The sequence below is a fragment of the Ictalurus punctatus genome, chromosome 17 (assembly GCF_001660625.3).
Source record: "Ictalurus punctatus breed USDA103 chromosome 17, Coco_2.0, whole genome shotgun sequence".
Lineage (NCBI taxonomy): Eukaryota > Metazoa > Chordata > Actinopteri > Siluriformes > Ictaluridae > Ictalurus > Ictalurus punctatus.
Genome location: NC_030432.2, coordinates 13,363,726 through 13,390,745, shown reverse-complemented (window position 1 = coordinate 13,390,745; position 27,020 = coordinate 13,363,726). Strand labels below are relative to the sequence as shown.

The 27,020-nt window shown below is 37.6% G+C and overlaps 1 protein-coding gene across 1 annotated transcript; it reads right to left on the bottom strand.

Annotated features, from left to right (window-relative positions):
• On the bottom strand, positions 1-26,820 carry blmh (bleomycin hydrolase). The gene is made up of 12 exons (XM_017490774.3): positions 26,681-26,820; positions 22,612-22,809; positions 21,942-22,051; positions 20,632-20,773; positions 19,759-19,847; positions 18,459-18,551; positions 7,381-7,536; positions 7,125-7,283; positions 6,716-6,783; positions 6,449-6,566; positions 5,434-5,503; positions 1-282 (listed from the first exon to the last, which is right to left on the bottom strand). Exons 1-12 carry the CDS (start codon positions 26,688-26,690, stop codon positions 134-136), a joined length of 1,362 nt encoding a protein of 453 aa, XP_017346263.1. The 5' UTR covers positions 26,691-26,820; the 3' UTR covers positions 1-133.
• Positions 26,821-27,020: the final 200 nt, after the last annotated feature.

Below are 27,020 nucleotides of genomic sequence, written 5' to 3'. Positions count from 1 at the left end.
TAAAAAGGAAAAAAAATTTATTTTATTATTATTTTTTAAATCTAGAACAGGCTCTTTTGGAAAAAAACCATCAAGAAAGGTGGAGTCAAAAAGACCTGGCTGAGGTCAGATTGGACATGCTCAGTATCCATTATTATGCCAGTGCTCCCATTGGATCCCAGGCAGGGAGAATAACCGGATCCTGCTGCAAGACCTCCAGCACCTCAGGGGAGACAAACCTCTTATCCACCACCACTTCATAGACGTATTCTGAAAACCACTCGTCCGTCATGATCAGATAACCTGCAGAAAAAATACAAAGCTAGGATTAGGTACAGATACAGAAAAAGTAGAGAGAGCAAACAAGAGAGAGAGAGAATGAGAGAGAGAGAGAATGAGAGAGAGAGAGAGAGGAAGAGAGAACGAGAGAGAGAGTGAGAGAGAGACACAGAGGAGACAAGGGGATTGAAAACAGCACGCTCAGGTTTTAATAACATCCATAAACCTGTAGACTTCTTGCTACACCTGTGTATTAAAAAGTGGACTTAATAAATCTACACACAAATAATACATGCTTCTGGTAAAAGCAATGGTGCAAAGATCTTGGTATAAGATACTAAACTGCAAGTGTGTGCATTTCATGGCCTCAACTTCATATTTTGAGTTCTCGGTTAATAAAATCTTGACCACAATTTCGCTAATTTGTGCTATGCTCTAATTTGCACACAATTTAAAGCAGACCAAGCAAGTTATAGCAGGTGGAGTTTTTAAGTGTCCACTACAGCTGGAGATTCTTTCATTAAAATGTACAGTCATGTGAAAAAATAAACACACCCCATGGAAATTGTTGGCTTTTTTGACATATTTGGACAAGCAAACATTTGATCCTCTTTGAAACAGTGCCTGTTAATGAAGTTGATATACTTAAACAAATCATTTATTTTGAAATCATTTATTCAACAGAAATATAGATAGATGTGATATTCTTCTTTGGAAAAAGTAAGTACACCCTTGGCCTCAGAAGGTAGTATTGCCCCTTTAGCAGAAATAACTTCTTGTCAGCATTTTGCATAATTGTCCACCAGGCCTGCTGGAATTTTTGACCACTCTTCCATGAAATATTCTTTCAGTTGCAAGATGTTTGGGGGTTTTCTTGCATGTACTGCCTGTTTCAAATCCCCCACAATATTTCATTTTGGGATTCAAATCTGGGCTTTGACTAGGCCATTCCATAACCCTCCATTTCTTCTTTTTGAGCCATTCCTTGGTGGATTTGCTAGTGTGCTTAGGATCATTATCCTGGTGAAAGGTCCACTTTCCATTCAACTTCAACTTTCAGACAGATGGTCTCACATTATCTTCAAGCACTCTTTGATATGATGCAGAACTGAATCAATGAATGCACGCTGTCCAGTCACTGAGACAGTGAAGCAACCCCAAACCATAACATTTCCACCACCATGCTTCACAGTTGGCATGAGGTGCTTCTCCTGAAAAGCTGTCTTTGGTCTGCGTCAAATATGTCTGATGTTGGCCAAACAGCTTTCTTTGGTTCATTTGTCCAGAGCACATTATTCCAAAAGGTCTGGTCCTTGCCTATATGCTCATTGGCAAACTATAATCGTGCAAAGGCTTTTTTAAAATAGAATATTTATGCATTAAGGCACAAGTTTTTTTTACTTCTGTTTTTGTGTATATCTCATACTAAATTGTTTCAGAAATTAAAACACATTTACATTTACATTTATTCACTTAGCAGACGCTTTTATCCAAAGCGACTTACAAATGAGAAAAATACAAACAAACACAATCTAAGATAAAACAAAGGCAACCTGAGTAAACACAAAATACAGTAAATGATAATGTTATTTATTGAAGCAAAAAAGTTCCAATACCAACTGGGCATGGAGTGCTTTTGTCATGGAGTGCTTTGCAGCCTTGGAATGCTGGGGGAGATCCGATGAATGTACATGAATACAGGAGTGTGACTTTTAGAAGTACTGTCTCAGATTAAGATTCCATATTCCCTGACCTTCAATATTCACAGGCTTGAGCTCACCCAAAGTCGTTCAGATATCTTCCCAAATATGGATATTTTCCTGTAAACACTTGGTGTGCATTCATCTATAGCCATGCTAACTACCCCTATCTTGCAAGTGATTTGTGATCAATTCAGTGGCTTGTCCCAGATCCACATACTGATTATAGTAAAGCCATGGACTCTCAGTATTTATCGATAACACATCCCTATTCAAAAGCACACTTTTATTAAAGAATCTCTATGCCATTTAAGCATATCATCATAAAAATATGAACATGTTTTGATGTTGTATGTACAGTCCATAAACAGTTGGACATGGTATTGAAGCTATCTAACACATTATATAGAAGATGAAATGAAATAATGAGTAAATGTATATTCACATCCAAATTGGGTGAATAGTGTAGGAAGTGCAGCACTTTTTATATGCGGAACTAAGCAGAAAATATAACCCTATACACTACAGAATTCATCCTGCTACTTTTGTCGGCAGGTATATCATCAATAAATACAAGGGCGCCAGTTCCATTGGCACCCATGCATGCCCATGGCATACGATGAGGCGACGTGCTTCAGATCATGAGCAGTTCCTTTCCTTCTCCATAAATTTCTCTTCCCATCATTCTGGTACATGTTGATTACTGTCTCATATGACCACAGGATGTTCTTCCAGAATTGCATGGGCTTTGTTTTTGGCAAACTCCAATCTGATCTTCCACTTTTGTTTACCAATGTTGTGGTAAACCCTCTGTGTTTACTCAGGTGAGGTCTTCTCTTGATTGTTGACACAGATACGCCTTCTGAAAGGTGTTCTTAATCTGTTGTGAAGTCGATTTTCTTCACAAGCGAATGAATTCAGTCATCCACCAACTGTTTCCTGTGATCTTCTGGGCTTTTTGGTGTTCCTGAGCTCACTAGTGTATTATTTTCTTTTTAAGAATGTAACAAATAGTACCAAACATTGGCCACACCTACTGTTTTTGCTATCCCTCTGATGTGTTTGTTTTGATTTTTCAGACCTCTGATGGGTTTGATTTGATTTTTCAGACTAATGATGGCTTTCCTCACTTGAAGTTACAGCTCTTTGGACTTCATATCGATAATTACAGATCCCAAATGCAAATGCCACACTTGAATTCAAATCTAGACCTTTTATCTGCCAAGTGATATAATAATAAGAGGATGAGAGCTTGATACAATGATACATCTGGCAATGGAACAACCAAGCAGCCAATTGTCCAATTACGTCTGGTCCCTTAAAAACTTTAGTATTTTCAAAATTCTGTGGGATTCACACACCAGCTGATTATTTTCAAGGAACTGCATTTTTGTTGCCAAATGTTAAAAGTGGTTGTTCTGTTCAAAATCTCAGTGATCCCTTTTCTCTCAATCAGCACCTTCCCAATTGTTTTGCTGAGAGGGAAGGAGCCTCTCCCTCAGAAATCCTCAATCTACCACACGTCTTTTCACACATCTTCCCTTCCCCTTATCTGATAAGCCACCAGACAGCACTAAGACATATTCACACAAGCGTGTAATGATGTACAGTAGGCGTTAACTTCAGATTATTATTATTATAAAAGTGCTGAAGTTTGACAAAAATAGGAAGTGGCACTTGGCAGGAAACTTTCAGACATGGTTCTTAAGGGATGTGGTCAGGGCTGATGAATTAGAAAGCAGCAGCATTTCAGCCATGCACACATACACAAACACCTCACCCTGAGAAACTTGCCACGAAGTAGACGTGCGTTTTTATTTTACGCGAATAATCACACAGAACTCTTGTAGATGTTGGAAACAATTCCCTAATTTCTGTATGTGCGTTCTGTTTTCAGCCAATCTGGATGTCTGTGTATTTCTATTCCACACTGCTACACTCTATTCCACCTTGCTTTCCATCTTTCCTGCATGACTGCAGAGGAATGGATAACAGATCTGCTTAATGTGCAAGTTGATCACACAAACTGGCTTGCAGTTTCTTCTCTTTTGTTGAACGGCACATATTGTAGTAATATTACACAAAGCTATAACATGGTTCATATGGGCCATGACCTAGAATGAAAGAACACTTAAATATATATTCATCATTCCACATTAATAAGGAAAAAATGTAGAAGCCTCTGCAACTACCACTGAGCTCTTTATAGCACTATAAACATTGTCAAAATCTGTCAGCAATATTCCCGATTTGGCTTAACACCTAAAAGCACAAAAAGCTAAAATAATCAATCATGGACGTGTTTTTTTTCCTCCATTCTCCCTCTTTAGTATATCTCATTACAGTCTAATCTCTAGAGGGGAACGACTGTTAGGACAAATTTGAGGGCCGCTGACCATCTAACCTCAAGCATACATTTTTCTCGCTCCCAAGGCCAACAAAATCTTGACTTGACTTGAACAATGTCTCCCTTCTGTCAAGCAAATATTGCTTCAAAGCCACAAAAATGGCATGATTTATTCAAATGGAAATGTACTCATGTACAGCCATGATTCATTTGAAATACCTCATTACTGCACTTTAAACTGGAGAAATTTTCAGCATTCATAGGAGTTTATAGTATAATGGAACATTATTCTATGAAGGTTCAGCAAACTTTGAACTTTTAAACAGATGATAATTGAGTCTGAAGGCAAAAGATCTGCAAAGCATGACTGAACTATAAAAAAAACTTTCATAATCTGGGCAAGAATGCAGCGCTTATTAAATTAAGAGAAAGTGAGTGTGAATGCATATGCATTTTTTGGTTTTGTTTTTTAATACAAAATAGTCCTATATGCAAGTATGATTGGATTTTTTTGTATGAAAAAAATCCCACATGTAATTAGAATGTGACTAATTATTTTGAACACTGCAATTCTTTTCAATAAATAATAATTGGGACAATATGACTAAATGGAGGATAACCTGGGGTCAAAAACATGCACAAAATGTATATAAAATATAATTTAGCCAGTACAGGAAAATATCAATAGTATACAAATATAAGTAAACTGCACCACTAAGATAACTCTTTGTACCTTTTTTTTTTTTGTTACTTTTTAGATATAGTACTATAATGTATATGTGCAGTACGTAATGGCAAAAATATATACTTTTTGATGCTCATGGAGGCATGAAAGTTACAGAAACTAACATTGTGCTTAGAGTTCTACAATAGGGGTACAAGGGCAACAATCTAGTGAGTGTCTTGGAAGAGTGAGTCATGGCTCCAGGATCAAACATAAATCACATATGAGACAGATTTCCTCGGCCAAGAGTCAATTATGAACTCATAAAAAAAGAAAAGGAAGAGAGCTCTGGGATGTAATCCTTTTGAAAATTAAATTAGCCCATCTGGAAATAAAAATATCTTCAGAGTATATAATACAGAGTAGCGTGCGAGGCTTACTAACTACACTCTGAGAAACCTTACCCTTATTCCCACGATCATCACCCCATGAATTCTCCACTCTCCACTTCTTGTAGCATCCCTGCTTCTCTTCCTAAAAAGAGAGAAAGAGAGGAGGGTTAAAAAACAACAAAAACAAAAAAAATCACCCTACAGTATTTAATCAAGTTCATGTTAAAAAGTATGAACTCTACTAATAATTATATCCAAGAAATTATTCAACACATACGAATTAGATCAAATGTCCCAGTGATGCACAAGCAATCTCAGAAAACACTGAAATTGTAGATTGTATTGTATAATGTTGATAATGAACATCATAAAGTAACCAAAAATGTCCCAAGGGCTGTGTGACTATCCTGGCTCTAGTTCTACATTAGCAGTTTATTAGCAAGAACAGCATTATGAGGATCATATATTTCACTGTCAAGAACTCCCTTAGCTCATGCTGGACCTTGGAGCATAAGGCCCCTCTGGTTCACAGTACTCTTTCCCTTAGGCTTTTCCAGAGCAAAACTTGCCTCCTTAGTGAGCACAATTGTGGAACACAACCCTTACCCAGCTATTAGTGAGAGAGAGTGGAAACTCTGGAAACAGCTGTCGTCATTTATTGGGGAAATTGACAGTAATTTCAAGTACTGGAGATTAAAAGAATGGTAAACAGAGTGGATAGAAAGGAAATGCTGAAGAAGACAGAAAGCGAGTGAGAGCATGCGAGAGAGAGAGGGAAAGAGATAGATAGAGAGAGAGAGAGAGAGAGAAGGATAGAGAGAGAGAGAGAGAGGAGCAAAGGGCTCTTAACTAAAATATGCAGGGTTTTATCCCACTGGGTAGCATTACTCCATTTTACTAGTCACCCCATTTCATCGTGCTGTAATTTTGTAGGGTCTCTTATTTTGTGTCATTTATATATATTATAGGGTACAGGGATAATGCTACCTTGGTCACCACCTGGGCATTAAAGCCGGTATTCCATTCCCTTGCCATGTTGTCATTTTTGTCTGAAGTCCCTTCAAGTTGTTCCTTGTATGTTCAATACCTTTTCAGTAACTGCAGTAAGCACCATGGCATGGGTCATCAGGGAATCGCCAAAGATCAGCCGCTCCGCCTTATTTAGGTTCTTTACTGATACACCGAACACCAGCTCGTGGTTAAACCTATGTACCGAAAAACAAAACATAACACTAGTCACCTCAGGAAGCTGTAACTTGAAATTTTTATAAGCCTATGATGTCATACCACACACACTTTCTCACAGTCACACTCATTTCTCACATTCATAAACAGGAATACTGATGACACTCACACATTCATGTCATTGATGCCCAGTTTGCCATGGAAATGCTTTCCTACATCACAGCCAAACCACACAGCCTGCCAGAAATCAAAAGAGAACACAATTATTTTGCTTTAAACCCGAGGTCATCAATTAGATTTAACCTGGGGACAAATTCTCATGGAGTAAATACTGTTGGTGTCTAATAGTTAACACCGGCAGTGTTTTTGGCAGTATATACGTGTGTCTTTTTGTGCAGCGGTCCCACTCTAATGTCCAGGTATTTTTGCTTGGTTTAAAGCCAGGATGATCAAATAGCCATTTGATTTTCCTAAACTAAGTAAAGTTATAATAAATATTTGATTATTCATCCCAGGAATCATCTGAATCAGGAGCAATACTCAGCTGCAGTACAGGTCATTGAGAGAATGCACAGTACCTCTCCTTCCTTGATTGAATCAGCAGCAGCTCTCTTCAGGAGCTCAATGGGTTGATTATTATAACGTGTGCGGCGTCCGGCCACCATGTTTCCCAAGTATTCCACGCTGTACAACTTCCCAAAGGGATTCTGAGGCCTGGGGTCATTCACAAGGCACACCTGAAAAGAATAGAAGGGGTATCACAGCCAATAATTCACACTACTGATAGTAACAAAATATGGAAGGATGTTTAATGGAGCTTGTTCAGGGTTGTACCTTGTCCTGAAGGTTATAAAGAGGCTTGACATGCTGTATGTAAAATTCCCTAGGGGTCAAAGGCCCTATGCGGTGGAAGGTCTTCTCCTTGTCCCTGTACTCCCAACAGATAGTGTCCGGAGGACTTCCCAAACACACACTAACAACTCGAAAAACCTGCACCCAAAAAACACAATAGAGAAGTCTGAAATATAGCTCAGATGGTGCATTGTAGATCTGGAATTTGTATCTTCAGTCCTTGCATCTATTACTCTTCAGAATTTTATGCTTTTCCCGCTCAGATATCCTAATGAAAAACATGAGTTCATTAACAAGTGCATTTTGAGCCAGATTGGGAATATATAAATCATAGCTACAACTCTCCAAGTTGGTCTCAAGCTGCCTGTGTTTCTCTCAGTACTGTTTTCGTAAATTCAGCCTCCAACAGTTATCTCTGGCATTTCCTTCCCTCCCCTGCCTAAGCCATGAACTATATGTACTGATAGTCTATTTCCTCACAGCAGAGCATAACTCATCCATAATAGGGTATGTGAGAGTATGAGTGCGTCAGTGATGATCACAAGCATGCACTAAAAGGTTGGTTTGCACACATCTGCATATCCTTCACCTTATGTTTTACACCAACTGTCATTTTTGTTTCTGAAGTCCATGCTCATAATACATGGAAAAATAGAACTAAAAGAAATGACACTGGGTCAGCTTTGCCATGGCCATTCAAGCCCACTGCTTTCAAAAGATAGAAATAGAAAGATGGAGACATTTTCACAAGAACCCCATCTTGTATGTCTATTCCCCAAACTCCAGCCCTCTCCCGTAAAGTGAGCCATTACGTTTCTCAGTTTGTTTTCACTGTCCAGTTCCCTTGGGTGAAGGGTAAATGCTAGCAGTGCCCATCCCTTTTTTCTCACTATTGACCCAGTGTTGGGCCCAGATGCTCCAAGTACACAAACAACCTCATGGTCCCCTCCTCACACCCTTGCTCTTCCTTGTCAGATTAGATAAATGTCTGGCTCCATCCAAGTACAACACTGGCACCCGCACTTCTTCCATTTCCCTGCCCGTTGAAATGTGCTCTTGTACAGAACAATGGCAGAGGCCTGACTGACATCAGAACATAGTCACTGAGTCAATATTGAAACACCTGCCTGTGGCCGAGTGGTCATAATACTGCAGAAAAAGCAGAGAGGCTCTTGAGTGGTAAGGAAGATGATTCCACAAAGTCTGTAGTGAATCCTTTACTAATGTCTCATGAAGCGCTAAATCTCATTTAGCCATCCTACCAGAAGCTTTTCCGCTCATCAGGCCCACTGTACAAGTTCTCATTTATCCCTTAGTACAGATGCCCCATTCCACATTACAGCTCTCCGTGAAATCAAAAGTCTCCTGTTTAATTTAACCACAGAGGTGGCTACACAGCCTACTGTTTATGTGCTGCTAACTTGGCTAATATTAACAACAAAAAAAGATAAAAATTAATGTTTGTGAAATTGCAAGCTAAGCCTCTGGCTATGAGATCAAGATTTATTTCTGTCCAACAAGAGTGGCAAGTGTTTGTGTGTATTGTTTTTAGAAACTGTTCAGGTTAATTTAAAGGTGCGACCACCTCCTGACACAACAATAAGAAGCATTGTAGAGGATGAGCTTGAAGAAACAGAATCGAAGTGGGTGGCGTGAGGAAGATCACAGGCAGACAAGGCCACACAAGTTTCTGCTTTTCTTTCCAGCATGTCCAAGTTACTGCTTTATCTGAGATCACAAGCACCTTCTGCACAATCCACAGGCAGCAGAATTTGTTTGTAGGACCAAAAATGTAATATTTAGGTTATGACCGCTCATGCTGTCCTGGTTGGCAAATGTGAGGATTACGCCACGGAGACGGTACATCCTCCAGCCTCATAATAAGAGAACTGGGGATACAGTCGTGACCTAAAATTCTCTTTCAAGCACTTGCTTTCAGTATGTCACTATGGGAAGAGCTGGAAAGCTCATCTCAAAGGCCCTGTTAACACTAGTGCGTTTTCGTTTTAAAACGCATAACTTTTGCTACGGTTACGCCTGTCATCTACACTACGGCGTTTTCAACCCTCGAAAACGGACACTTTTGGAAACGCAGAAGACCCCATTTTAGTTTGAAAACTCCGGTCTCGCGTTTCAGTGTAAACAGACCAAAACGAAGACTTTTGAAAACCAAGGCGTGGCTTCGCCCACATTCGCAGCCTGATGGGACCTGGACGTATCCTTCCCTGATTGGTCAAGCCCCTACCATATGACCATTACACTACCTTGATCATATACACAACAACACGGAGACTGAACCGCCAGCTTTGCTATATTTTATAATACTGCAGCTGCCTACATGCGCAAGTGGTGAGCTATGATTAGAGCAATCTGCAACAAATCTAATTTCAAGTGGCGTAAGCCCTACACGGCACAACGGTTTTGGGTTAGACAAAAGGAGAGTGGACAGCAGACAATGAAACCGAGGGGAAACGAGTGAGGTTTCTTGACCCATAAGCCCACATTAAGAGCAACAAAAAAACAGCCTACATTAAAAAGAAACAATATCCCTTATTGTTTATTTCATAGCGAGTGTATGACTGCTTATGTGACCTATGAATCTGTTTTTACCATGATGTATCATTTATGTTTTCACTGCAATGTGCCAGTGTTCAAAAGGTTACAAATAAATTGAATTATTTGAATTTGTATTGAGTTTGATTTGTACACACTAGCATACATGCTAGCCTCGATCCATATTCATAAAGAAAAAACATGACAAGGAAAACAGAATGACTATAAAGTAATAAACCCGATGTTTAAAAAAAGACGTCCTTGCTTTTCCTCGCCATCATGCTCATTGTTGTGCCTGCCGGTGAGTAGCAACCAACTTCCTGTTTACACTAGTAAACAGGAAGTTTACTAGATTATACTAGTACACGCATGCCCAGTGTGTATGAATGATCATGTGACATGAATTTTTCAGTTGTGTAGTGTGGACGTAGATCGTTTCTGAAACACAGCGGAAACGCCAGTGTGAACGAGGATCGTTTTCATTTTAAAACGCCATTTTTAAAACGAAAACGCACTAGTGTAAACAGGGCCAAAGACTGATGCCAAGTGTGAATGTTTGCAAGCTTACAGTAAGGACCCACTGCACTAATGTGGGTTTAGTCACGTCAAGTTAATAAAACTTTTGAAAAATGTGTAGCAATGACCAACTTGCTGCAGTGCAAATACCCTCAGTAAATAATTCCTCAAAACAAGGCCTAGGACGTGACCATTTCCAAAATTGGAATGTCCACACAAGGCCATGGGACGCTGAAGCAAATTTTCATAGATAAGGTCTTGAAATGCGAACTTGAGATAATTTCTGGCGGAGAAATACAAATGTGAAAGTATGTGTCCTTCAGATCGATAGATGTGAACTGCCTGGACACACAATGTGTACGAGAGTTGCACGGGTCAACAACCTAAACTGCGCAGAAAGTGTGCACACAGCTAACATCGGGTTTTAGGCCCCTTATTTTTGATGGGACCAATATACCTTAAGCGCGTGGCCTGGGGCCTGAATGTGCACCATTTTGAATTGAAGGAGGGCACTCGTGTGTGCTTATGAAACTCAACTGGGGCTATATCTGGCTGTCCAAGTGTCTCTCCTCCTGTTGAGGCAGTCATTAACTATGGGCTAATTGTGGCATTTGGAAGTTGTTCACGAAAACAGCATCTTTTTTTGGAGAGTCAACAGTGGTGTTTGCTTCCTGGAGAGGCATAACTGGAGTGTTTCGCCCACCGTTTTTACATGGTGGCCACCACTGGAATGCACAGGACTTCAAACAAATTCTCGGAAGATCTGAGCTTTCCAGCTTTTTCAGTCAGCAGCTTTGATGATGATTATGTTGCAAGTTCAAGCAACATCTTGATCCTCAACCCAATGCCCATGGAGCCAAGGGGCCTAGTTGGGGAAACCAGAGAGTGGTGTGCTTTCACAGCTTACAGTACAGATTTTATAGCCTTTTCACATAGTCTGTGCAGAAAATACTGGTCCATCTCTCAGGTCATACTTCTCTGTTCCCTCAACGACTGCAGGCACTCTTACACGCACATTTGTATGTTTGCTTCTGCCGCCCAAACATGTCTTCAGTTGGATGGAAGCAAATAGGCCAACGGCGTACAATGCAATGCAATACCATGTGTTAATAATTCTCTAAAGAGTTAAGCATTCCACTCATTATGGGGGTGATTTGAACATACAATCAAACTGATTTACAGCATTGTCAGATGATACATGGCATTAGGATAGGCCTACAGGGGTGAGAAATGGACTTGTTGGAATTTTTTATTTCATGCTGTAAACAGAACATTAAAAATGCAGCCCAATTAGGACATTTTAGAGCATATGAGCCTATTTTTCATGGCTGGCATAAGTCCATACAATTTCACAAAATCTAATTACAATGACCTGCCACAGATGCTGGCCAACAAACTGAACATATTCATTTCAAGTCCTTTAAAAACAAGTGAAAAAACACAGAGAATGGAAAATACCTCTAAATCAACTGTTAGATGACCAATATGGTTGTTTGAGTGTTTGAATAATTACCCAAAATAGACCTTTCCGTGAAAAATATCAAGTAATCAATGCATGTGTGAAATTATACATATGAATGATTCCTGTGGTTTTCTATTTGGATAATAGAATTGAAGGATATCAGCATAGAAGGTATCAGGGGAAAAATGGTGCAGAGAAGCAGGTAGACAATTGTGTTGGGTAATGTTGAGTAAGAACTTAGCTTTCATTTGAGGCTCCTCACATGGAGTCTGTGCAACATCAACCCATGACTCTGCAACCAGGTCTGACAAACATTATTTAAACTGGACCAGAGCTGACCAGCTTTGATCTGCATGTAATCTCACACACACACTCACATATGTAAATAGACACACCGGGGAAAGCAGACATTTGCAGTTTACAAAAGAGCAACCAGGCTTTTAGCAATTTCAGCATGTGTGTACGATGTCATTTTTATTTCAAATTCAAACAAAGCCAAACACTGCTGGATAAAATATCCATCGCACAGATATACTGTAATATATGGCTGCAAAGTATTTTATGCATTTCGCATCATAGGAATTATTTTGATCATTTTAACTTGCAAATTAATTCAAACCGACTGTAATACTAGCAAGTTTAGCTAAAGCTAACTGGAAAACATTTGAAACCAGGATTTACTGACTGTGCCGTATTACATTATGCACTCTTCATAAAGATATTAATGGTTTGGTTGCATTCTGTGGTGAGATAGCTTTACATATTTGCTCTTAGTCTAATTTACATTTTTAAAAGATACATTCAGTTAATGTGACTTAAGAATAGTCTTATTTCGATTTAATACATCTAAGGAACAACGGCTTATCCACATGTATGAAAGAAATATCAGTTTCCTGTAAGTTTAAAACAACAAACAATTTTAGTCCTAAACATGCTGAATAATCAATCATTAACAATCAATATTTAATCATGATAGTCACTTGCTAAATAAATGACAATGACAATAATTAAACTATTATGAAAAATAATCCATTTAGACGTTATTGTTCAGCCCTAGTGGAATGACAAAAAACACGAAGCCTGGATGAAGACGCTAAGACTACAAAACTTATGAAAGCTTTTGGTCAGTAAACAAGTGATCCAGTCTTATTTTCATCATACAACCCTGTGCTTGCTATCATGTGTGGCATTTCCAGCCACAAGACCATAACAAACCAAGACAGCATCTTTCATCAGTCAGATCCCACGCTTTCACACACGCTCCAAATGATCTTTTATGGGCATACCAGCTAAACAACACTAACCCACACCAGGTGGACAAACAATCACCTAATCAACAAATAGGAACATGTCAAGAACAAATAGGCCAGGTGACACAGTCTAGTATAATCGGATACTCGTGACACAGGTAGGAGGAGTGCTGGTAGACAAAGTACTGTTAAAACACTGCTTACTTTATTTGTGAGAGGCGTCTCAATATAGCAGCAACTCTACCAAGTTTGTCAATGTGATGCTGCTCATGACTGTGTGACATCTGAGCTCTGCACAAACAGTGCAGGTGTAATAATAATAATACTGCCAGTGAGACTGCCTTTTCACAGTGTCAGACGCTGAAAGATAACAGTCTTGTTTGTGGAACATTCTGTCATCAAGCCATGGAGGTGTGCGGGTTCATTTTCTCTCTCATTCACACTTACACAGCAATGTCACAGCTATAAAATCCAAACATAAGTCATATAACAGACCAACATACAGCTTTTAATTTTTTTTTTTGAGAATCATTGCATGATAATCATGACTGGATAAGTGAAGTCCTGAGTGTGGGCTGGTGTGGGCTAGTCTTGTTAAAAATGTGTGTGGCAATAAAGTAGCCATATGGATGAGAAAGAGTGTGGACTACTGAATCCATGATTTATTAGTCCAGATAATATTATAGCATCACTGTTCTATTAATGTGCGACTTTCTGATGCCATTTTGAATGTAATTTAAAACCACATTAGAAATGGTGATACAGAAACACTACTAAAATTGTCTTTTAAATACAGAATTGCACCATCTTACTGTACACAGAGATCATCATAAAAGTGTGTTAAAAAAGTTTTTAATAAATGTGCAATACAATGTGCTTCATGGTTGTTTACAGGCACAGATTTTAAACAGCGAGAGTATTTTCTATCTTCCATTCACTTTGGTTGAATTTTGTGATATTTATTCATGTGTACTAGCTCAACAGCACAGACAGTTGCTTGCAAAAGTATTCACCCCCCTGGATTTGATCAGATTTGTCTGAACAACATAATGATAAATACATATATTCGTCCTGTTAGTATTTTTATTCCTCATGTTTTATAAGTCATGTTCTCTTACAGTGAATTTTCAGTGAAGTCAGAATTAATTATTGGTCAGTAATTATTTCAAAGAAAATCAAAATCTGAAAAATCATGCTTGCAGAGGTATTCAACCCCGCAGGTTACAGAAGCTCCAGATGAAAGATACTGTCTTAACAAGGACACAAGGGACTTATAATTAGAATTGGACTTATAATTGGCTTTCACCTGTGAAATATTAAAGCTCCCATTTTCTGAACAACAACAACCACCTCAATTGAACTGTCACTGTCGGTTTGAAGTAAAGGAGTGAAAGCGAAGGCTAAGGAGCATTCTAAGGAAGTTAAATTTAACGTAATAGAATTTCATATCTTAGGAACAGTGTGTAAAGTGGAAGCTGCATCACACCACTTCCCTCAAAATTCAAAAAAGCAAAAAACAAGACTGAGGCTGGTGAGAGAAGCCACAGTGAGGCCAACAGTCACTGAGTTACAGACTACAGTGGCCAACCAGGCTTACCACGATAGTCGGTGTTCCCGGTGTTACATGGTGTTCGATTACATCACTTGCCCACTCCGGCAGTGCCCCACTGTTATTTTGCTTTTTATAGTAATAACGATCATTTAATTCAGTTAGAGAACGGATGCTACAATTAAAAACTGAACATGTCTGCTCAATTCAGCATGAGCTGAATAAGTCAGCACAGATCAGATTTCATTTAGCACGTAACGAGAGTGAGGCGAGCTGACTGACAAGACAATGGCAGAAGATTTGGTTTCAAAAGTTCTTTGTTTAATGTAAGCGAGTTTGTTATTGTACTGTTTTGTTGTTGTTCTGCTTTTCATTAAGAATAACAATGAACCCACCATTCAAGCAATTACTGCCCTGGAATTGACGCTAATTCGAAAGCGAAAGTAAAATAAATTGTGCACGACCGCACGGGCATTCATAAGCGATTTAAAAGTCGCTTATGACTTTTAAATCGTCATAACCCCCCCCCCAGTGATACCGATATGACCGGTGTTGTCACACATCGATTAACTGGTGGGAAAATTTCCTCACAGTCACATCCTATGGCCAACCATCCAACCAATAGTCCTCTGTATAATTGAAGTGGGTACAAAGAAATCATTGTTCAAGAAGAACAACATAAAAGCATGAGAGTGACCCAGTGAAGATACTCAAAATCGAGATACTGTTTTTGGGTAAGTTTCTAAGCACCACTGCAGTGAAATACAGTGGTGACTGAAAGTTAGAATTTTCTATATATCTGCATAAATATGACCTAAAACAACATCAGATTTTGAAGCCCTAGGTTCTGAGGATGAAACATGTCTCCAGAGCATGATGCTGCCACCACCATACACCACCATAAGGGTTTGTGAACTCTTTAGAATTTTCTACATTTCTACATAAATATGATTTAAAACATCGGCAGATTTTCACACAAGTCCTAAAAGTAGATAAAGAGAACCCAATGAAACAAATGAGATAAAAAAAAAATATCATACTTGGTCATTTATTTATTGAGGAAAATTATCTAATATTACATATCTGTGAGTGGCAAAAGTATAGGAACCTCTAGGATTAGCAGTTTAATTTGAAGGTGAAATTAGAGTCAGGTGTTTTAAACCAATGGCATGACATTCAAGTGTGAGTGAGCATCCTGTTTTATTTAAAGAGCAGGGATCTATTAGGGTCTGATTTCACAACACATGTTTTTGGAAGTGTATTATGGCACAAACATCAGAGATTTCTGAGGACCTTACAAAAAAGAGTTGTTGATGTTCATCAGGCTGGAAAAGGTTACAAAACCATCTCTAAAGACTTTGGACCCCACCAATACACAGTCAGACAGATTGTGTGCAAATGGAGGAATTTAAGACCATTGTTATCCTCCCCAGGAGTGGGTCCAACAAGGATCACTCCAAGAGCAGGACATGTCCACAAGGTCACAAAGGAACCCAGGGTGACTTCTAAGCAACTAAAGGCCTCTCTCACATTGGCTAATGTTAATGTTTATGAGTCCAACATCAGGAGAACACTGAACAATGCTGTGCATTGCAGGGTCGCAAGGAGAAAAGCACTGCTCTCCAAAAAGAACATTGCTGCCCATCTGCAGTTTGCTAAAGATCACGTGGACAAGCCAGAAGGCTATTGGAAAAATGTTTTGTGTACGGATGAGACCAAAATAGAATTTTAGGTTTAAATGAGAATGGTTATGTTTGGAGAAAGGAAAACAGTGCATTTTAGCATAAGAACCTTATCCCATCTGTGCAACATACTGGTATGCATGGTTTGGGCCTGTTTTGCTGCATCTGGGCCTGGACGGCTTGCCATCATCGATGGAACAATGAATTTTGACGTATACCAGCAAATTCTACAGGAAAATTTCAGGATATCTGTTCATGAACTGAATCTCAAGAGAACATGGGTCATGCAGCAAGACAACGACCCTAAGCACACAAGTCGTTCTACCAAAGAATGGTTAAAGAAGAATAAAGGTAATGTTTTGGAATGACCAAGTCAAAGTCCTCATCTTAATCCAATAGAAATGTTGTGGAAAGACCTGAAGCAAGCAGTTCATGTGAGGAAACCCAATAACATCCCAGAATTGAAGCTGTCTTGTAGTGAGGAATGGGCTAAAATTCCTCCAAGCCAAAGTGCAGGACTGATCAACAGTTACAAGAAACATTTAGTTACAATTAAGGGAGTCACGCCAGATACTGAAAGCAAAGGTTCACATACTTTTGCCACTCACAGGTATGTAATATTGAATAATTTTCCTCAATAAATAAATGAGCAAATCTAATATTTTTGTATCATTTGTTTAAGTGGGTTCTCTTTATTTATTTTTACTATGATGGATGATGTGTTAAATCATATTTATGTAGAAATGTAGAAAATTCGAAAGGGTTCACAAACCCTTATGGTGGTGGCAGCATAATGCTCTGGAGACAGTTTTCATCCTCAGAATCTAAAGTTTGGGAGAACCTTTATCTTTCAGCAAGACAAATTGTCCCAGATACTAGGCCAAAGAAACTCAAGTGGTTAAAGTCAAAGTCCAGATTTGAATCCCACTTTTTGGTGGGATTTGAAAGTCCACTTTTTGAATCTGTTTGAAAATTGCAGTCAGCAAACAATGTGAGAATCAACCTGAAGAAAATCTGTCAGGAAGAATGGGAGAAAATCACTCCGAACAGTGTGCAAAGCTGGTAGGAATTTAACCCAACAGACCTAAAGCTGTTATAGCAGTAAAAGGTGGTTCTACCAAGTACTAATATGAAGGGGTTGAATACTTATGCAAGCAGAATTTTTCTTTCTTTCTTTTTTTTTTTTTTTTTTAAAGACGTCTTCTGACCAATAATGAATTTTGACATTTATAAAATTTACTTTAAGAACATTGGTTTGCAATAAAAAAAAAATACTGGCAGGTACAATCTGTGTAACTGTCATTTGTAATCCAGATGGATTTGATGACTTTTAAGAGGGTAGAATACTTTTCCAAGGATTGTGTGCTTGCTAGATTTATATGTCATCATACCTGTCAAAATATAAGGTTGTATTTTAAGAAAAGTAAAAAAAAAAAACAGCAGACATCTACTAAAACTACATTATGCCTATTTCACCGTATATACAGCCAACACAGGAAATGTGCAGTGGAAGATTTGTAATAAATTGGTAATAATAAATATTTTGATTATACAGATTGCCTGTATGCTAATTCCCAATGTCCAGATCCATAAACTATAGAATTAATGTGTTATGCTATTTATTATGAACAATTAAACATGTCGTTTAGCCTAAAGACATATTATTCTAAGACAATTTGATACATATCAAAGTTATTAAGATCATTAATTTGTAAAAGGTTGTTTTTGGACAAATTAAGATTTTTAAGGCCATGTAATATAGCATAAAAGTGAAATTTGATGGTGCTATTACAGCATCACTAAAGTATTGTATGCAAAGGGAGGAAATCTTGGCTGATAAACCTGGAACCACCTCTTCATATTTATGAACTATTGCCTGCAATGTTCTAATAACCACAGAGGACCAAAGCCTTGTCTCTGAACTATCAGGCACACTGTGGCTGTGACCAGGCATGTTTAGTGTTATGGCGCCCTCATCCGACTGCAGGACGTAGTGGTTTCTTCCCTTTTTTGTATAGATTGTTTAGCACATTCAACAACCCACTGACCTCCTCAATCATGGTGTCCATGGCTTCAGTCAGTTCTGCTTTGGTGGCGTTGCTGGCCACCATGTTCCTCAACCTAAGACAATACTCTCTCAGCTTAAAAGAAAAAAAAAGAAAAATATTAAAATGCAAATATTAAAAAAAACGAAATATTTCCTTAACATTAGTTGAAAGGAATTAATTACATATTTTTAGACTAGAAGATGCACTGAGAAATATTAACAATAGCCATTTCAGAATTGCATAATACTAGGTAGTGAGCATGCAAAAGGAATTTATATAACAGTTTGTTCTAGTCCACTGACTTGATTGGACAAATGATGTTCCAAGCATGCTGATATATATAACAGTTTAACTGTTTGTATCACACCACTTGTCTGTGTTTGCTACATAAATTTACAGTTCTAGCCATCTTCATTACAGTGAAACGTTACTGTACTGTCAGTGAGTCTGTGCATTGCATGGCAACATGCAGCACTCAATCCAGTTATGGCTATTTTGGTGACTATTTTCATTGACTGAGAAAATAAACAAATAAACAAAATATTTGAGTGTATCAGTTACTTAATGTTAACTTCTTGAGAATAGAACTGTTGTATAAAAGCAATAACACACTTGTAGTGGTGGTATACGGAATATTGCATTCACTACAAAAGCACTCCAGATTAATTCATGTCTATCATTCGGGTGTGTCAATAGGAATCTAGAGGTGGATTTTGCGCCTTATAGCCTTTGGTTAATCATATTTATACTGTAATAACAGAGGTATATTTCTTCACAGTCATTATAGTATGGTATATAGCCAGTGGTGGAAAGAGTATAAAGCATAATGACTGCTAGTAGTAGTAATAATTCAGCAGTCATTAATAAAATTACTTATATAAGAATAAATAATTTATCTGGTGAAAAAGTACTTGACTAATAAAGTGACACATCTAATGTTAACTAATTGTGTCTCAAACTTGAATTATTTATAAATTCAACATATCATTTTTAACTGGCGTGCAGGCTTATTATTACAGTCATTATTATTTTTACTGTGCAAGAATGATCAAGTTTGCATCATGGCCAGGTCTCTCTCTGAGATCTAGCACTGACACACAGGCTGATACAGGAGCAATTCATTTACATGGAAGAGACCACTTGGAATTAAACTTTAGTGTAAATCCATGCTTGAAGAATATTAAATAAGTTAGACAAATCAGTTGGACAATGTTCTATGCTCTCTAGATGTAGCTGCCTGGCCAGTAAAACCTCAATCTGTAAATGTCAACCTAAACGTGGGAAATATACAGCAGTATACCTTGTGATTGAGGACATCATTCATTCTTCGAGAGGCCTCAGAGCTGTGAGACTCAGGAAAGCACTTCTTTGGGATAACACCATATTTTTCTGGAAAAGACAAATATTAATATCATTCTATATTGTTCAAGTATCGCCCTAATCCATTTACCAATCGGGTCCATTCACAGATTTTCACATTTATTTTAAAGAAATGTTGCTTTCCTAATTTAGTATGTAGACACAGATTGAGAAATTTGGCCAATTCCTAGAGAATAAGACAGCAACAAATTGTCAACCTTATGATTCACTGACATGAATGAAATCAATAGCTGGGATTCAATTAAAATGTTTCACAATTTTAAAACTAATTTCTGAAATGTCAGAAACACAGACTCATTTGCCCTTTTTTTGGTGTTCCACCTATGGCCATGCAAAAGGTGAAATAAAAAAAGAAAACATCAAAGTGTATTGCTGTTTTTCTTCAGTGTACATAAAGTGTGTAATGGAAAGTTTTAATGTTCATTCATTCACCTTCAGTAATCAATTTATTATAGTGATGTGTGATGATATTTTTGTCAGTCAGTTAAATTGAGAAAATGCTTGCTTTTTCATTGTTCCAAACAGTGCATGAGAGTCCTCTCCAGCGATGCTTATGTTTAAATACAACTAGCACTGAAACTTTTTATTCCCTACATCATTTATTCTAAATATCCGCTTCCATCTCTTGTCAATAGATTAACCGCCATAATGCCCAAAACCCAGTACGTCTGACTAAGCTTCAATGCAGAATTACTGTTAAAAAGAATATAATTTGTAGCAACATGTTTCAGTGAACAATATAAAAAACAAACACACAAAGACTTGGGACTGGATATTTGTGATGCAAACTGACCAATAAGGTTAACCAGCATATCCCACTGTCCACCATCATTGGTGGGATTTGAGAGCAGAAACTGGACCAATCTGCCATCTACTGGCTCATTCCTCTGGGCCGTCTCCACACAGCTGTGCAAGAAGTAATAGCACCGTTCCACCTGAGAAACACAGACAACAAGGGAGAGAGAGAGAGGAAGAGAGAAAGGGTGAAAGAAAGGGTTAGAGTTAGGGGGAAAGACCATGGGACAGTGCTGTCATAAAACTGGGAGGAAAAACTTTTAGTAAATTCATTCAAAGTTAGTTGGTTACAATGATGTCTGATCAACTGTGTCTTATTCAGAAAACAGTCATCCAACATACAGTCATCAAAACATGTCATGATTTAAAAGCAACTGACAAATCATCATTAGTTGTGTTGATACAAGCTCGTGTTCATGGTCATATGAACATGCCACAATTTACTCTTATATACATCTATTTTACATGAAACACATATGCAGTTTGTAGCAATGAGGCAATGAGAGAAGTAAACTGTGCAAGGGAAAACTGTTTCAGAGTTTAATGTCCAATCGTGTAGAAAACAGAACCGTTTTCCAACCACACCAGTAGGTAGTTATGTGAACTTACGTGTATAGCCAGGTTTGTATTTTTTCAGTACTCAGATAAATCAGAATTAACGGTCAGATTTGATTTAATTAAAGATTAATGCATAAATATAGTTAGGGTTCCATCTAGAGCAAAGAAAGTGCATATAAACAAAACACTGAAAGAAAGAAATCACACCGAAATGAACAAAATCATGTCTGGTGTGTGTTTAAGTGTTGATGTGAAATTATGTAATAACCTCAAATTGCACAGTCCACCTGTCCAAAATTTCACATCCAGTTCAGAGCTTCCTGGTGCTTCTTGTATGTAAATTTGCTAAAATGAGCTCCATGTCTGTGCCTCTGATTCATTACATGTTCACACTGAACCTATATGTTAGTATGAAGTTACTGGATTTCGATTAGTAACATTAGTCAATTAGATTTTTGCTGTTATCTTGTATAGTCTGCTTATAATACGTGCTATAAATATTCATGTATTCAAATATATCATTCGATTATACAGATACACCAAAGATGAAATTGACTTTTGACTGAATTCAACTGTGATGAACAACATTAGTAATGATTTTAACAACAGTAAAAGAAACAGAAATGCTTGTAATAGAAATATTAAGTAATAGTACTCTTCCAGGTTAACTCTACTCAGGTTAGTTATACAGTACAAATGCAAATGACAGAACCGTAAACCTTCCAGTAAAGTACAGTATGGTGGACTTACCTTATCCCAGAAAAAGAGATAGGACTGACTGAACTCAAACTCTTCTATATTATACTTCTTCATAAAAGGAAGCCGCATGACATTGAGGCACGAGAAGATCCAACATCTCCCTATCAGAAATAAACAAGAATTCCTTTGCTCATTTAGGGTCTATACCAGGAGTGTCATTTATAAAAAGTTGATCACGTATCGATCTCAAGTTCAAATTTTATTGGTCACACACACAACCATACACAGTATGACGTGCAGAGAAAGGCTTTAGAAAATATTTAAAAACATTTTCTCGTGCAAACGGACAGTTTACAAATAGCTTGTAGCTACTTTCTGGAAACAACAATACATCCACATGGTAAGATTGTTTTACACTTATCTTTATAAATGAGGCCACTGGATGTCTGTATAACTGATTTGTGATAACGTTAAAAGCACTATACATCTAAAATTGAATCAAACAGAAATACAATAAGAGGCCAACTGTAGGACCAGTTAGGTTGTAAGAATATGAACAGGATCATATTACTACTTCTCTTTGTAATAAAAGTATAGTAAAATAAATAAATAATTCTAATAGTGCGTAACAGTATTATAGTGAGTTGGAAAAGAATTTTTCCTGGCTGGTCATGGCCTAGCTCTCAGTACAGTTCTGTGATGTTGATTTGGGTTCGGTTACCTGAGTTCTTCTGGTTGGTGACAGGCTTGCCCTCGGCGGGGATGGCGTGCTGGAAGATATGCACTGTGTCTTGGACTGTCTGCCTGTGCAGGCACACTTCTAGAGGGTCGATGCAGGTTGACACATTTTGGGCCAGCAGATATCGAGGCTCGCCACGCAGACGCTTAATAAAAGCAGATACTTTCTCCCCACTCAGGCCTGTGGATAGACACAATGAAAATGTATTCAGTGTCCATTTAGAGGACAGAGCACCTTTAATTGCATAAGCCTTCTTTAAACCTGAGAACCTGAACAATAATGCACCGACTATAGATAGAGATGAACATATAAAGAAGTACTGGGAAGGCAGTGTATTCGCTGAAGTATTACGACAAAGTGTATTCTAGTTGTCTGTACATGTAAGTGTCTTGATTCATCAAAACAGCTTAGTTAGGATAAATATGTTGATCTTAAGCACTTACAATTACTTTGGAGGAAATAATGACACAAAATATATTCTCACAGAAACACCTTTATATCTTATTTTAATTATAATTGAAGTGAACTGTCCATAGTGGATCAGTACGAGCTACTGACAGATATTCACTGCTTCGATCTCAGTATTCATTCAGTCACTCTTTCATTAATGTATTCAACTTTCAATACCATTTTAACTTGGTCAGTGTCACCGTGGATCTGAGGCTTACCCCAGGAACGAAAGCTGTGAGGTGAGAACAAACCGTTAATGAAACATCAGTCCTGATCTCGGTATTAGAAATGGAAAAAAAAAAGAATTGCATCTGTGCATCTGTATTAATGATCATTATCACAATAATGACCATTGCTGTGCCAATATCACTGCTTATAATATAAAACCGAGCGTGCTTATCAAACAGTGCATGTTTTACGTGCTGTAAGCATCATGGACACATGTTTTTCCATGAATCGAAACATTCACATGATCAAACAGCTGTAGTGATTTTTGTCAAAATATCACCAAAAGACATAATATCAGTTTAGCCTTTCGCACCAATGTCACTCCAGTACCAGGTACCCAATCAGTTTGTCTACAATGATTAAACAATATATGGTGCTGTTATGCTGCCTTTGTATCTGAAGAGCCACTGTAAAATTGCTTAATCATGCATAGCGGTTCAGTGCTTATATAGGTGGTGTGTATCACAATAAAATTATCAAATTAAAGCTGAAGGGACACCGAAAATAGTGCTGATGTAAAAATAAAACCAAAATACCTCACGGGGTCTAGATGACAAACATGCCGCGGTAACAACAACAAATAAATGACCTATTGAGCTACGTAGAAAACAATGAAGCTATTTTTACATAACATTCCGTAAAGCAGTGTGAGGGTTTATCATATACATAGGATTTCTCAGGCTTCTTATTATATCTGCTTTCTGTCCCTTTCTCTCAGCTTTGCATCACAGGAGACAGGGCTTTTATTGTGACTATCCCAAAAGTATGGAACATCCGTTCTATTCATCTCCATGCTTGTACTTTCTGTTTTCTTTTAAACATGACTTAAAATAAACTCCTCTACCTTGTTTTTCCACTCACCCAATGTCTCATATGCAAGTATTTATTGTGCCTTGTACTGTTTAGTTATCTGTTTCATCTCACAGTTATGTAAACATGCTGTTCTCGTTCCTTTAGTTTGATTTTTATGTTATTTATTTACCTTTATTTTCATTTTATTATGATTGTGGTTGTTATTATTATTAGGGGTTCAGGTCTGAAGGTCTGAAACCCTATTGTAATTGTAAAATTTGCAGTGTCTTTGTTTCAGGTGCCATAATTGTCTATGAGGACATTCAAGTATGTTGAAAAACATGGCCGCCATCGGCCAATCAGCTTTCAGCAGCTATTAGACAAGGTTAACAATGGTCGATCGAGCGAAACTTGGTGGACCTATTTGACTCTTGGTCTAAGAGGGTTGTGTAAGGTTTTAAAATAATCGGCCAGTAGATGGAGCTATCATGATTTTTTAAGGTGTTAAAAGTTTGTATATAAGGCAGTGTTTTCCAAAAACACAAGTAATATATATCAAATGTTAGCTCTTCTCATTTTAAACAACTTCGCCCTAAGGACCATTGTTGACCATCAAACCGTTCTGTAAATATTTCAAACTAATCGTAGGTTTTTTGCTCAATATCAACGAAATAAGTGCTACAAGATTCTGTGGAGTCTATTTGTAAATAATTAGCAAAAAAAAGTTTCTTTTCGAACTGTCGATTTTACGTGTCGCCGGCATGCCAAAAGTAATGGTAGTGGACTTGGTCACATTACTTGGTTACATATTATGTAGTAATAACGGTTAAAAGGCATGAAATATTTTCACCAAACTTGGTATACCTATGTAAGGTCTGAGGTCACTTGACAAAATTACGGAGTTTGTCTACTTGGTGGCGCTACAGTAGTAAAATAAAACATGAAAATGGCTGAATAAATGGTGTAAATGATTGTATATTATCCATTTCAGACATACACATGTTCTTTGTCTCATATGTTAGATCTCCTCATTAAGAACAACTTTGCCTCTAGGACCAGTGCTGTCAATCAAGTCGTTCGTTATCTATTTGAGATTATTTAAAAAACCTAGTTATTATTATTATTATTATCAGCCCTATAATTGATCGTGCAACCCAAACCATAAGGCCTAGAGACTTGAAAGGGAGGGTAGTACTCCTCCTGTCTACAACAACGTAAAGTCTCATCCCGATCGGCCATTCGGTGGCGCTACAGCATTCAAAACAAATAATTGTACAAAAATGGCCATAACTTTTGAACATTTTGTCACAGATTCAAATGTCTTATGTTGTTGGAATCCTTGGGTCAAGACGAACAAAAATTAAATTTCTGATTTCAGTTCCACCATGACAATTTTTCCGCCATATTGGATATTTTTGCAAAACCTACTTTTGCGAACTAGTCCTAGGTCATTCATCCGATTGGAACCAAACCAGTGCAGAAAGATTCTATGTAGTCCCATTATCAGAAATTATGAAAAACATGGCCGACATTGCCCAATCAATGTTCAGCAGCTATTAGACAGTTTTAATGAAGGCCGATATTTCTAAAAATTATCTTGCTTTTTCTCTGATTTATGTGATTATAGGATTGCACAATATTATAATATTGTAATATATATATAATATATTATAATAAAACTGCAATAATTGTTGCTTGCAGCTATATTTATTATTATTATTATAGTAGTAATATTAGTAGTAGTAGTAATAGTAGTAATAGTAGTAATAGTAGTAGTATTACATGGTGGTATGTTCTTTGATGTATCTGTAACGTCCTTAGGTACCTTCAAAGACACTTATAAATAAAAATGCATTTATTCTTTATAATAATTGTCTTATTATTAATAAAATTATTATTGTTAATAATAAAAATCATTAACAAATTGCTGACTGAAAGCAGGAACGGGAATCAATGGTCATATTGCTTTTCTAAGGAAAAAAGGCCAAAGGTTAACCATGACTTGCAACATTTTACTATTAACACAGCAGAGCTTCACAGCCTCATATGCCCTTTATGCTCAGTATTATGTGTACTAATGCGTCCTAACTGAGAATAAACATCACAGTATATTACTGGCTGAGTTTGAATGGTATCAATTACACACACATATATGTGTGTGTGGATAAGTTGTTGTTGTTGTTGTTGTGAGCAGCAGAGATTAGAGTCTGAAAAAGAATGTTGTTGTTTTTTAAAACCGCTGCCTGAAACAACACTAATTCATTCCGTCAAGTTTTCCTCGCTAATACATTTGAAACGAAACTTACAGCCTGTCCTCCATATTGGGTCCTCTATGTATTTACAGAAATTAAATAATAGATCATTTATATCATTAAAAATAGTGTATACACTGAGATAGTTGGCTAACGACATTTCACATTTTTAAGCCCTGCTTTATCTACTGGGTTGTACTAGCTTAAAGGCTAGCCGGCTATGCTAAGTATTACAGACTTGCCCTTTACTAAATAAGTCTGTCTAGCTGAAGAGAGTCTACTTACAGAGCATATAAGGCAGTCTTTATGAAATAATAATGCATACATACCAGGGTCCATATTTGCTCGTAGGAGACTCTTTACCGGTTATGCGGGTTTTTCTTCGCCTTTGTTTAATTTATTCGCCGACAGGCAGCCAGTCAGCGAGCGCGGAATCCCGGAAACAGGAAATGCAAATTGACTTCCAGTCAGGGACTCCTACCATCTGGCTCCTACGTACAGATGTGCAGGTAATTGTTTAACAGAATTATGTTTATTACTTATGGCTAAATATCGTCTCTAAAATGTGCGTGCTGATATATTTTTCTTGCTAACATCTTTTTCGCTTCTAGTGTTGGTTTTGCTTGGACTACTTTTAATGAACAACGTCTCACTGGGAGTTTAAACACA

Excerpts from the sequence above, each read along its gene's own strand:
- blmh (XM_017490774.3), bottom strand. Across the intron at positions 18,552-19,758 it reads ATGATGTCCTCAATCACAAG|CTGAGAGAGTATTGTCTTAG; the intron begins GTATACTGCTGT and ends TTTTCTTTTAAG. Across the intron at positions 7,537-18,458 it reads TGGACACCATGATTGAGGAG|GTTTTTCGAGTTGTTAGTGT; the intron begins GTCAGTGGGTTG and ends TTTTGGGTGCAG.